Raw genomic sequence first — 13,848 nt, 5'->3', positions numbered from 1 at the left:
AACTATTTTAACCCCTGACCCGTCAAGTGGAGGATACTGCATAAACAACTTGGCAAGAAGTCTCCTCTTGCATAGTTTCTTTTGGGGTTAATGATCCCTTGAACGGCCACCAACTTTTGCGGGATTTTTGATTCTGTTTCGAGGAGCAGTGCTGTGTGGCTCGTTCAGCGAGAAACTTTCATATTTTTGGTTATTCAATATTATTAATTGCTGCACTGACTTCAGGCTGGAATCAATGGATGCATTTTTGATTGGCAGAGAGAGGCGCGGAATGGATGAGCGGGGTAGAAGGGGGAAAGCGTTGCCTATGTTGGTAATTCAATAGCATTATTTGATTCAGACAGTAAAATCCCTTTGGGATTCGAACATTCATGTTGAATACTCCTGTTGGTTTTGGTCATTCAATTCCATTGACTGATTTTCACTGAATCAAACGGGACGGGATGGGAAGCCTGCTCAATATTTACTATCAAAAATGTGCTTAAAAATTGAATAATTGGAAATTGGAAAGGCTACATATAGGCCCAATTATTTACTATTCTTTGTATAGGATTCAGTTCATAAATTATTTTCATGGTACTAATGTTTCCCCAATGGTAACGAATCGACAATTATTTGGTGGCAAAATTAAAATAGAAAATCGCATTGAATTAAAGAGAATCCCTATAACACTCCGTATAATTTTGATGGTTTAATTGTCCGGATGGGGCATGATTCTGATTGCACGCGTTGCAGTGGAATCAATCAACAATTTCGGTCGAAAATTTAAGTACTGGAAGAAGAGAAAGGCTCTCTGTAATCAGTTCTACGCCCAGTCCCCTTCTCTCCTACGCCCCCTCCCCAGTCCCCCACTCTTTGATTGTTCCTTTTTATGTCCCCTTTAAGCTCTGTTCTCTGTTATTGCTTCTCCTACTGCTCCTGCTCATCTCATCTCCCGCTTTTCCCATATGTGTGTCAAAAAAAAGAAGGAATAAATATTAATACGCACACAACACACACACACACACACAAACACACACATGTATGGAGTCGTTTAATTTCTGCTACAATTTTTGTTTTGTTGCATGATTTTGTTTTATTTTAATTTCTTTTTTTTTAGTGTTTCGCTATGTGCCTTTTAATTGTTTGCCGCAACAACAAAAGTTTCATTTTGTGTACAACACACACGCCTGTTGTTCCTGTTGTTGTTGTTGTTGGTTCTCGTACTAGTTCCTGTTGTGGTTGTTGTTTTTGTTGTTGTTGCTGGTCTCGTACTCGTTGTTGTGTGGTTTTTTTTTCGCTATTGTTGCTGTTTTTTGTTCGGCATACCCTTTCATTCGAGAACCCACAAAAATGTTATCGTATCTTCACGAATGCAGCATATAAATCGGTACAGACGTTACAATCGGCTGCCTATATCCTACAGTTCCTACAGCTAAAAATCTTTAGATCGAGATACAAGTCTTGTAAACTCAGCGAGTCTCTCGTCGTTCTATCGTTAGAAATTCACCAAATATCGTTATTTAGATATAGTTGAAATGGCATACCTTCGATCTGCTAGGGTATCAACCACTTCTATTCTATTATTGCTGTTGAATTTTGTTGTAGTTTCGCTACCACTACCGCTACCGCTGCCACTGCTGTTGCCGTTGCGTTTGTTGGTTTTTAATTGTTTTGTGTTCTTAGCCACTTCGGCTTTTTGAGTGCAGTGGCTGTGTATCTGTGTGCGTGTGCTTGTGTGCTAGTGTGTGTGTGTGTGCGTGTGTGACTGCAGTTTGTAATCCTGTAATTATGTAGTTTTGTTGTTGCGAAACGACATGCCACCCACATCCTACAGCAGCCCCCCTCCAGCAACCTTTTCACTTTCTCTCCGTCTCTGTCTCTCAGCCGGTTTACTTATTGATGTAATTGTTGTTGCTACTACTATTTCTCTCCCTTATGAGCCCTCTCTTTCACACAATCACTCTCTCTCGTTCTCTCTTGTGCCAGTTGTATAAAGGCAGCATTAAATGTACAAAAAAAATATAAATTACTTTAATGAACTTTACAAATTCGCATGCGCACCCGGAAATGCGCTTTTTCGTTTCCGTTGCACAAACACACACACACACACATAACCGGAGAATATGTGAAAAATAGAGAGAAAGAGAGAGAGGAGGGGAGAGGAGAGGAGGGGCATGCACCTTACGTCAAGGCTCATGGCACACCGCGACCCCAGACACAGACACGGACACGGAACCGTAACCATAGCCGTGATTAGTATGCTTTTGTTGTAGCCAACCAAGCTGATGAATGTTGCGTTGCGGTTTTTATTTTTGCAACGTTTTTCCCCGTTCTTGTTCCCGTTTAAATGTTTTAAAACGACCGAATATCCCCACGCTGGATCCCCTTATACATATAGCAATAATGCTGTCTCTCTCGCTCTGTCTCTCGATGTTTGTGTACTTACTCCAACCGGGCGCCGGGACAATCAATCCAGTTATCATCTCCTCGCTCATCACGGGCGGATCTGTCGGCGGCGGTGGACACACCAGCGAATCAATCATATCGTCCGTCACACGCATGATCCCCACTAGATCTGGTGGCTCTGTGCGGGAAGACCTAAAGGAATCGATGCGGGGAAGAAGAACAAGAAGAAACAAAGAATATTAAAGAAGGGGCTTTTATTCTGGTATTTGAGTATTTGCATAATTTCGGTTTTTTGACCCTCGAAATCAAACAACCGAAACGTATAGAAACACCTGAAGTCGGACTCGTGATTGGGGATTGGGGGATTGGGGTTTCGGGGTTTGGGGATTGGGGATTGGCCGACGACGTGACCTTTTTCTGTGTCAGTGCGCGAAATTAGCAAAAGATGCGGAAAATGCTCGCAACGTGCATAATTTGAATGGAAAATGGTAGAAGAGGGAGGTGGTAGCTGAAGCGGTAGACTGGGAGACTGGGAGTCTGGCAGTCGCAGCCGGGGAACTGGGGGAGCAGCATTTGGTTCGGTTCCACAAACGCTTAGCACAAAAGCTTTCTGTTTTCGTTTTCCATAAAGAGAAGCTAATTAGGCTAGCTATCAAAATGCCGTTCGGCTGGGGCCAAAAGGTAGGTGATGCCTGCCAAGAGAGCTGTATATGGACCATGGACCAGGGACCATGTACCGGGGACCAGGGACCAGGAGCACGAGCAGGAATGGTGGGGTCGGGGACGGGGACGGGGACGGAGAGACCCGTGCTGGTCAACGAAACGGAACAAAGTGCCCCACGAACCAGAGAGAACGTGGCCTGGCAACGTGTTTGGGTTCGCCTCAACCCCATTTTCCTCGTCGTTTCCACAGTTTTCCAGCTGCGGCTTGAACTTGTTGTTGACTTTGCTGAAAAACTATAAAACCAAAAATGGTTCGAAAATGTACATGGAACATTTTTTGGGTTTAAACATCGTTGCTCCTCCCTTTTTTTTCTATTCTTTTGCTCTTCCTCGGCGTTTTTTTTTCGTTCCTTTTTTCTCAACTTTGTTTTTTTTTATTTTTTTCCCAATTGTTGCGAAACAATTTTTGCTTTTGGTTTAGTTTAAATTTTTTTTTTATGTTTTCGGAAGGGAGGGACGGGGTTGGGATGGGAACTTCTTTGGCTGTAACATCATCAAAAATTGGCAAAGCTTGTCGATTGTTGACATTTTGGGTGGGTTTTCCCAGGGGTGGGGCTTTTCCCCCGTCCGAAAAACTTGATGTGGTCTGCGGCAGAGCGGTTTGAGTGAGTGGTCCTCTGTGAGCAGAGGAAAAGATAGATACAACATAGATAGAAACCAGATTGCATGCAAAGGGTGTGTTTTAATTAACATCAGCAGCATCGGTAAATGGGATATTTTTAATTTGGAAATGGCTTTTAATGCAGATCATCCGTATGGCAGGTCGCGTCCCGTCTTTGTGTATAAATATAATTGAAATGAAATCAGCAGAGGCGTCCCCGTTCGCCCCAGAGAGCATCCCACTATACCACTTGATTGGCCATCAAAAAGGCCACAGCAGAGAGCAGACTCGTACAATGGGGAACAATGGCCGGGATATTACATTACCATTACACTCTGTCATGGCCCACGAGCATCATCAGACAGGCCGGCAGCCGCTGTCCCATCAAGCGAAAGGCCGTGGGCTAATTGACAGACAGAGCGGGAGGCAAAAGGACAAGCAACTAAAATAGTTAATTAATCCGTAAAACGAAAATTTAAACAATGGAGGCCAGAGGCCAGAAGCCATCCTCCCATAGATAACACCGTACTCCAGGACAATATATTGTGTGTTCATGGACACTCGCTATATACTCGTTGATCCATTCAGGTCGAACGAAAAAGCGAACCGAACCGAACCGAACAGATGTTTAACAGACCATAAACAAGGACTCTGTCATAACTTACCGCATCATCATGCTGAGCGATTGTTCCTCCTGCAGGACGCTCTCCAAGTACATCATATCTAGATCGGATACAATTGCCCCATTGATGACCATTATTTCGTCTCCTTTGATAATGCCTGCAATTGGATAGACAGCATTAGTGGATGCTACACAGATACAGCGACAGCGACAGCTACAGCCACAGCGACATCTACAGCTACAGCTACAATACGTGTATGAGTAGATGTTGCATGCAACTAGCGATTCTGTTGCAGGTATTGTTAGTTTTTGTCTCCGTTCTGTTCTCTGTTCTGTGTGGTTGAGGATACGCTTAGACAATAGAGAACCTGCGGAGGAGTTGGGGCTAGTCGGGGGCGACAGGTTCTAATGCCTCTGCAATCAAGGTGGGGTTCGGGCGGCAACGGGAATCAATGTCTGACAATTGTGTGGTTGCTGCCGCAGCAGCAGCTTCTGCTTCTGCTGCTGCTGCCGCTGCTGTGTGCGGACCACTGACATCTTTTATATAACAAACGATAAGCGGAATGTCTTCAGCTGCTGCTCCTGCTGCTTCTACTTCTTTTTATAAAACAATAACAACAAGAGCATTGTGGTTTTTTGCATTGTTCATACGCCACGTTATCCCAGAGTCATCTCTCTCTCCCTGTCTCTCCCACACACATAGTCCTCTCTCTCGCTCTCGCTCTCTGGTGCTTTGCGTTCGTTAGCATTTTCTACTTTGTCTGCAGGACTCGTCTCTCATATGTGTGTGCATGTGTGTGAGTGTGAGTGTTTGTGTGAGTTTTCTACAACATTTATTTTACCCATGGATGTTGGTTATTCTCCGCCAGGCTTCGACCTGTCTCACTTTCCTCCTACGCTCCCCACCTGCCCCACCGGCAGCACCAGCAGCACCAGAGAGCCATCTTCTTCCTGTTGACGACATGCATTCAAGTTGCAGTTGCAACATTACTTGTGTCGCTTATCATTGTTGGTGCAGCACCCAGCACCCAGAACCCAGAACCCAGCACCAGCGACAACATTTTCTTAAGGAAAAGTTCGATAGACAGATATGTACATATATTGCATGTGTGGTGGTGCGGTGCGGTGTGGTGTGGCATGCCCCGTGGCAGTATTTTATGCGTTACCTCTGGCTGGCTGGCTCACCTACGACGTCTACCATCTATATCTTCTCCCTTGAGACATCTCCTTCTGCATTTGTTACAATTTAAACGGATTTTTACATCTTAATGCTGCCATCGCATGACACATGCGATTTACCATATAGAATGCATACCATATATATATTTTATATATCTCTCTTGTACTTTTACTTGTATCTGAGGAATGGGGATTGGGGGGATTGGTGAATGGGGAACGGGGATTGTGGATTGTGGATGGGGATTATTTCTGGCTCTGGCAATAGACAAATTTTATTTATATTGCGGTGTTGCCTTATCCTTTGCGTTGCGCTCTGTTCCGTTCCGTTTCGTTCCCTTGTGGCATGGCATATGCACGGGTTGTCAACACGTTCGGTCCCTTTTTGCGGTTCGCTGGCTCCAAGACTCCAGAGAAGCTTGAGAAAATTGTTATTCCGTGTTTGCCAAATGCTTTGCCACGCTTGTTTCAACGCCAAAGTTGCGCCACTCGAACGGCTCAACTTTTGTGCACATACTGGCCCCAGGAACGAGACCCAGGACCGAGGACCGAGGACCCAGGACCCAAGACCCAAGACCCAATACCAGATGCATTTGGAAGCCAAGTCTTAAGACTTTAAGACTGCTGCTGCTGCTGTTGGGAGTCCACACCACATTTTCATCAAAGCCATCGCCTCTCTCTTCCTTCCTCTCTGTCTCCCTCTCTTTCTGTATCTTCAGTTCGTTACCATTCCACAATTAGCTGGGCAAAAGTGGCCAGAATTTTCCGCTTCTGTGCCACATTTGCATTTGAATACTGCGGTCAGGATTTGTTTTTGTTTTGCTCCAGCGTGGGGGCCAGGCCCCAACTTTTGTGCAATTTACTCCTCGTAAATGTTGTCTGGGTCCAAGCTTCGGGCTTTGTTCTGCGGTTGCTGCTTAAGAGCTGCGTCTTTCGACATGCTAATAGCCATTAAATTCAATTGTACTCAGCCACCGCTCTCCGCTCCTCTCCTCTCCACGCCACTCCACTCCACTCACCCTTTCTCCACTCGGTCCCTTCTCCTCAATCATCTCTATCTCCGGAGTGGAGAAGAGGGGCAGAGAAAGTTTCGTATTGCGTTCTGCGTTTTGCAAATGTAAATGCGAGTCCTGAGTCCTTAATTTATGCATACACACGCCACTACAATGAGTGCGGGGATATCCTCCCAGTGCGAGGGGAACACACAGAGGGGGAGAGGGATAGGGACTGAGCCGGAGATGGCTTAAAGCTTCACTTAAAGCTTGTTCAACACGTCGTACACGTAATGCTGCCCGAAAATGCTTTTTATGCAAAAACAAATTTCAGAAAGATCTGTATTTGATGCATGGGAAATCAGAGCTGAGACCTTCTGAAGGAAAGTTCCCTAGGAAAGCCGTCACCTATTGAGTTCCTAATCGTGCACAACCGTCGAACCGTCGTAATCCCAAAGGGGCACCAATTCGTTGGAACCATCTCAAACAAAGATCTCCCTCCGTGAACTTCGAGGAGTTCATTTTGGGGGAATCCCCCCACATTTAATTATGCAATTGTTTCAGGAAACGCCCCGTACCTGCCTCCCACGCCCCCCACACAGCTAATGCAACATTTGCTCAATCGGAAAACTCATTAGCACAAGTCTGCACCGACTGACGGCATTTCCCTTTCATTTTTTTTTTTTGCCTTTTCCGCGGTTGTTTTTTCCTGTTCCTTCCAGCGAATTTCGTGTGCATTGTTTCATGGATTTTTGATTCGTTGTCGCCTTCAGACCCAACCAAATGAGCGCCACTCTCGCACTTGCACTCGACGTGCTTAATGAGTTTTCTGCTGCTGCTGCTGCCACTGCCACTGCCACTGCTGATGCTGCCGCTGCTGCCACTGCTGCCACTGCCACTGCCACTGCTGGTGCTGCGGCAGCAGCAGGAGGAGCGAGAAATGTTCTTTCGGTTCATCACTTTGCCAAGTGCAGCATTGCAGTTTTCGTACCTGCCCCACAGCGAGTGGCGCGAGGGGGCAGGAAGGACGTCAGTTCCATAATTTAAGGCGCTGTTCTAGTGGCATTTCGACTACATCCACTTGACTCCATGTCCTCGTCGTCCTTCTCCTCGTGACGGCGAATGCAAATGCCAACTTAAGTTGATTTTAAGTGATAGAAAAACAACAGCAGGAGAAGGAACCTGAAGCTGAAGCAGCAGCAGGAGCAGGAGCCAGCTAAGATGTCGTTCGCTGCTCGCTGCGTTCTCTCTGTGCAAAACCCTTTAAGGACCCGCCGCCGCCACCGCCACCGCCGTTACCGACGCCGCAATGGCTTTCGGCTTCAGTGCTGGCTGCAGCCAAAGTACTAGTATCCCTGCCCACACCTGGCAAACATTTCGAGTGCGCTGCTCATCACCATCATCGTCATCGTGTCCTTTCTTTTCGCCGCTTTCCCCGCTTTCTCCCAGGCAAACAAGCGCTGACAGTTGACTTTTCGCATTGCACGCCCCGAGGAGCTGCCAGACAGGCTCTATACAATCCCGCCCCCTCCTCCTGCGCCTCCAGGTATCCAGGTATTCTCCTCCAGCCCGACTCAAACTCCACTTGACTCGACTCGACTCGACTCGGGCTCTGTTGTAGACCAAAGTGAGTTTGCTCAAGTTTCGCCTCCTCCTGCTGCTACTGCTCCTCCTCTTTTCTTCTCCACTCTTCTCTGGCGTTCTTTCTTTGCTATTTTATTTTCTTCTTTTTTTTTGACATAAAAGTGAAAAGCATTTAAATATAAAAGAAGCATACAACTACAGAAAAGAGCAGGCAGGCGAACAGCAGCAGCAGCGGCAGGCAGACAGCAGTGGGAGTAGCAGGGCACTTTATAATTTTCTTGGCAACATTGGGCCACATTGTTTCGCTTTGGGCGACCAGGTGAGTGGAGTCTCCAGAGAGAAAAAGAGAAAGAGGGCGGGGGCGGGGGAGAGGGGAGTTGTCATAGAGCAAGACAAAGAATGAATTTCATTTCCTTCGCCCGTTGCGTCACCTCAATGGCATAAATTAAATGCACGATTTCATCAACTGAATGCGGATCGCATCCTCAAACTAAATTCCCATCTTGTTTCGTCTCGTTATGTCTTTAATACGTCTCGTTTCTTCTTTTTTCTTCTCGTTTTTTAGCGTCTCGTGCGATATTCATCTCTTTTCGTACAAATTTGTTTAAATGAAATGTACTTTTTCATCAAATGAGGAGATTCTTCATGCTTAAACTTAATTCTCAGCCTGTTCCGTCCCGTTTTTTTTCTTTACTTCGTCTCGTTTCTATTTGTATTCATCTCGTTAATTATGGTCTCGTACGGCTTTCATCTCGTTTCGTCCAATATTTGTCTCGTTTTGTGGAATATTTTTGAAAATAAATAGTTCTGTACTTACCATTATGCATGGCTACACTCTTGTCCTCCACGCGACTAACATAGCAGCAGAGCTCGTCCTGACGCTCCGCATTTTCAATCAATTCCGCCTCCACGGAGAAGCCCCACATTTGCTCTAGGGTAGTACGCTGCAGCTCCACCTGGTACAAGATTTTCATGCAGACCTCTACGAATTCATGATTATGTAGCTGCAAAAGAGATGGCAAATGGAAAAAATGAGAAAGAGGGACCGAAGTTGAGTACCAAATTAGCCGAGTTATGCAAGCAATCAGGATGCAGGATGCTGTATGAAGGACGGAGGATGAGGAGGAGCAGAAGGAGAAGGAGGAGGAGGACACCACTCCATTGATGGAGTGGAGTTGCTGCGAGTTCTGTTCAAGTTGTTGTCGAAAATTTATTGAACTGCCACCAAGGCAACGAGCGAGAGAGAAAGAAACTTTTTCGTTTTGCCAGTTGCACATTTTTGCCATTTGCCAATTGCCAATCGCCAGTTGCCATGGCCAATAGTATTTACTGGCTTGTTGTTGAGGTCGAAGTTCAGATGGAGATGCAACTTCACCGGAGCGATGCAGGGAGAGAGTGAGAGAGAGAGCGGAAAGTTTTCACAGCCAGCGGCTGACTTGGCAGCTGGCTAAAGTCTCACCTAGCAGACGACTAATCGGGTGCCAAGTGGAGGGGAAAATGCCAACGGGAAAGTTTATAATTTATGGCATTATGCTTTCAGCATCGAAGCCCCCCACAGGGGGGCGTGGGTACGCGCTGAAAATATTTCGTACTTTGTTACAAGACAAAGTGCAGTCACACTTATTTCTCAGATGGAGCAATGGGTGTTTAATGATTACAGATGTTCCTTAAAAAGTAATAAGGGAACAGATTTCTGAGCAGTTGTCTGTTGTAAGTTGTATTCGAGGAACATATATGCCTAAATTTGGTATAGATTATGCCAAAATAAGGCATATTTTATCCCGAAATTAGGTATACAAAATCTACGATACTTTTGCACCAAAACGGTGTATATCTTGTGCCTAGGTTAGGTTTACCTTCTACCTAAATTTCGTACAATTGATGTACTTTACATATCACTTATTAAAGATTGGGATAAATTGACCATTTCTGGTCATCAAGTGCTTTCCCAAGATAAAGATATTCTCGCCGTTCGCTATAATCTTCATAAATTATGGATTTCTAGTGGCTCCTTGGCTCTTTGCTTCAGTCGCATTAAATTGAACATCAATCTTGGATTAAATGCTTCACACACTGCCATTCCATTCCCTTTCCTACACGATGCAATTTCCCATCGTAATTCAATAAGTTGAATCGAACTTGAAGGCGGAGTCGCTGCTGGTAGCACCACAGACATCGCAAAGGACCCCCCGCTGGCAATGTGTTCGTTATGGAGGGAGGAGCAGTTATGGTGAAGGAGAGGCAGAAGGAGACCTCCTTTCATGACTGCGACTGCGACTCTGTCTACCTGTCTGGCATTCCTGGCGTTCTGGTATTCTGGCATTCCTGGCATTCTGACTTTGATTATACGTATGTGTACTTACATAATTTTCAATCAGATCGTTGCGATGCGGCACAAAGTAATTGTGATCCTCCATGTCACGTCGCTTCTTGACGCGCACAAAGTGCTCCATGGGATTGAGGTTGCGACGGGCGCAGGCGCTGGCGAGGAATTCCTCGACAGACATCGCATCACGTAGATAAACTGTCGAGTAAGCATTGTCGGGCATTGCAACTTTGAAAGTTTTTTCCGGTTCGTCACGTGAATTCATCTGGAAAAAGGCAGAAAATTCGATTGGATAAACAGGAGGTAACACACACACGAACACGGACACGGCCGCAGATACAAATACAGATGCAGAACGTAGACGTAGACGTAGACGTAAGGGACGGACACACGTACAATGTCATTAAGCAGTCAGGCACAGACATTTTGCAAGGGACATACACACACACACACACCCTTAAACACCCACACACAAACAGACACAGATGCAGATACAAATATATTCACACGGAAGTGAAAATTGAAAAATAGCAAACACACATTTTCACCCGCAGTTGACGCTGACGCTGACGTTCGTCGCTGACGATGTTGCCTGTCCCACGCCTCCCCCCACCCCCGCACCACCCCTCAAACGTAATGAAAAATGTCGCCAGCAGCAGCATTACATCAGTCGAAGCAGTAGCAGTAGCAGTAGCAGCAGCAGGAGCCGCGAATTCTTCCTGCACCCGGACCACGGACCACGGACCACGACCTGGAGGAGGATCTCTCGTCCCTGGCCCCACTCCCCTCACACAATTTCGAAGAAAACTCAGTTAAAATGCTTAACAGTTTCCACAACGTCATCGTCATCCTCATCCGCATTCTCATCCTCGTCCAATGTTAACCCTATAATGGGGCTCCCATCTCCTGTTCCCATTCTGGCTCTGAGGCTCTGACTGCATCTGTAAACGAATCAGGTGGCCCAGCTGCCAGTTTTCGCCTGCTGGAAATTGCATTTGTATTGGCAGCCGCCATTGGCAATGGCCGCTCCGTTCCGTTCCGGTCTGGCGTTGGTAGTTGGCAGTTTCTCGTTGCAGCTGGTTTTGGACCAGGTAATACACTCGCACACACGCACACCACTTGCCGGAGACAATCGAATTAGTTTTGGCAGTTGCCACATCCACGGCCATAGCTTCGAGACAAATAAGAACTGCCGTCTGGCTGGCTGGCACACCCACCGTGCAAAAACGACCAGCCATCGTATACAAATTTTGCATATCGATTACGGGATCATTATACCAGGACCGAAAATACATCAAATTTATATTCATGAAAGTAAAGACCAAGGATACTCGTATGTGGAATACTGACGCAGAAGCTGCGGATGCTGTTCCTGTTGCATGAGAATGAAGGTCTTTTCTTGGGATATGCAAAGTACGAGTATCGTTTAAGGAATTCACTAAACACTAAGCCAATGGCTCAAATGGGAGCTAAAAATGTTATTGATAGGGTTTTCGTGGAAGCAATTGACCACAAAACCCCCAAACAAATTTCCATTCATGATCTATTTCTGATCTATACAGTCATCATATATAGGATTTTTTGGATGAAGCAGTCTCAAACAGCATTGCCAAAGAAAATCGGTTAGGCCTTGGCATATATATTGACCGATTGTACAGTTTTAAGGGCTTTTGTAATTTGCTTTTCGAATATCTAGATTGAAGTTTTGACACGAGTCTTGACAGTTTCGGAGAGTTTAAGCACTGCCACTCCTGCGTCTGTTGCCGCAAAGCGAGATCTCAGCGAAACGTTCCTGAGTCAAGTTAGGCTGAATTCCGTTTTCCTATAGTGTGTGTGTTTTTTTTTTTTTTTGCTTAAAAACCACTCCTCCCTCTTAAAAACATGGACATTCGACACTTTTTGTTGGTGTCTGATTAAGTTTTGATTTACTGCGAGGAGTACGGAATGGTTGCCAGGGCTAGGCACTTGATTCAATTTTAGTTGCACTCGGTCGTTTTGTATTTTTTATAGGTACATACGAGCATGTACATATATTTTTGATATATTTATTGGGTGCTGACGCAGTCGTACGAGTCGCAGCAGTATAACTGCCGATGATAATTTGCTTTGGTAAAGCTTTAATTTTATTTTCAATTTTTGAATTGCTGGTTGCAATGCACTTTGTGCTGCATTGCAGTTGACATGTTCCGTAAAATGGCAAAAATGAAATGCAGTCACGGGCAGAACCAGATAGAGCGAGGAGTTGAGAGGGGATACTAGGGGGAAACCAAATCAAATGCACATTTTTCAAATTCATTGAATTTTCAGCGCATTTACAACGAAATTTGCTGCTAGAAACGAATGGAAACCGAGTGGCAACAGCCAGCATCGTGTGGGTGTGGGTGTGTGAGTCGCTCTGTCGCTCCTCTCATTTATGTTATTTCATTTCATTTGTTTTTACATGAATATATGTATCTGTATGGATATACATATATACATATGGATGCCATGAAAGTAGCATTTTTCATCCTTTTTTCGTGAGTGGAAGGAAGGCAATTCTGCAGCGCTGGCAAATTTGATTGGAAATGAAGTGTGTGTGTGTGTGCGTGTGTGTGTGTGTGAGGTGGGAGGGGCAGTCAGTCAGTCAGTCAGTCAGTGAGAGGGTCCATTTCCCATGAAATCCGAGCCGTGCACAAGATTATTTTGTCAATAATCGAAATAAATTGAATTTATGAAATGAATTTCATTATGAACACACGATATACATATAGTACGTACTATATACTCGCACGATATATGCACAAATTGGTTATACTAATTGAAGTTTATCAAATAAGTATCCCAAGGATGAAATCTGTTGTGGACTTTCTCTTTGAGTGATTTGCGGCGGAATTGAATCAGAGTAGAATCATTTGGAGTTGATTTCTTCCTGATTTCAATTTGATGATGAGGTCATTAGGGTGATTGGGGGGAGAGGGAGAGTGCTAGATAGCCATTTGGCATTACTTTCGCCTGGAATTATTTACTTAAAAATATGCAAATATTTTTCTTTGGCCAAGTTTTCTCACTTTTCCATAAATTCCATTTCTTTCTCTTCTTCTTTCTTTTGTAATTTTTGATGGCCATTAAATGCAAATTATAAAAGCCAAAAAAAATATATATATGCAAAAACAACAAGTTCTAATGGACGATGAGGCTCCATTCGTCCATTCTCTTTGCGCGAGGACACACAGCACAGCACACATATATTTTTTGGTGGCCATCCACCATCCGCCATTCGCCACTCGCCACTCGAGGCATTAGCGCTCAATTTAGCTTTTAATGCCATTTCCGTTGCCTTAAATAAAAATTCAATTACTCAACCACACAGATACATAGAGACAAATGCACACGCACACATACATATAAAAAGACGGCTATAAACACAGGCCCGCACGGACACAGATACAAAGTCCTG

General features: G+C 45.0%; 1 protein-coding gene across 17 annotated transcripts in view; it reads right to left on the bottom strand.

Annotated features, from left to right (window-relative positions):
- sif (still life) overlaps positions 1–13,848 on the bottom strand; it is a 95,394-nt gene that overhangs the window by 20,792 nt on the left and 60,754 nt on the right. For all 17 annotated transcript variants that reach the window (XM_033383700.1, XM_033383701.1, XM_033383702.1 and 14 more), the window contains 4 exons: positions 10,450–10,677; positions 8,904–9,090; positions 4,378–4,492; positions 2,429–2,580 (listed from right to left, as the gene is read on the bottom strand). In XM_033383700.1, the coding sequence (XP_033239591.1) occupies positions 2,429–2,580; positions 4,378–4,492; positions 8,904–9,090; positions 10,450–10,677 (682 nt within the window). The remainder of the gene's footprint in view (positions 1–2,428; positions 2,581–4,377; positions 4,493–8,903; positions 9,091–10,449; positions 10,678–13,848) is intronic.

This window comes from Drosophila pseudoobscura, chromosome X (genome assembly GCF_009870125.1).
Source record: "Drosophila pseudoobscura strain MV-25-SWS-2005 chromosome X, UCI_Dpse_MV25, whole genome shotgun sequence".
Taxonomy (NCBI): domain Eukaryota; kingdom Metazoa; phylum Arthropoda; class Insecta; order Diptera; family Drosophilidae; genus Drosophila; species Drosophila pseudoobscura.
The sequence above is the reverse complement of the archived record's forward strand: the minus strand, read 5'-3'. Positions and strand labels throughout refer to the sequence as shown.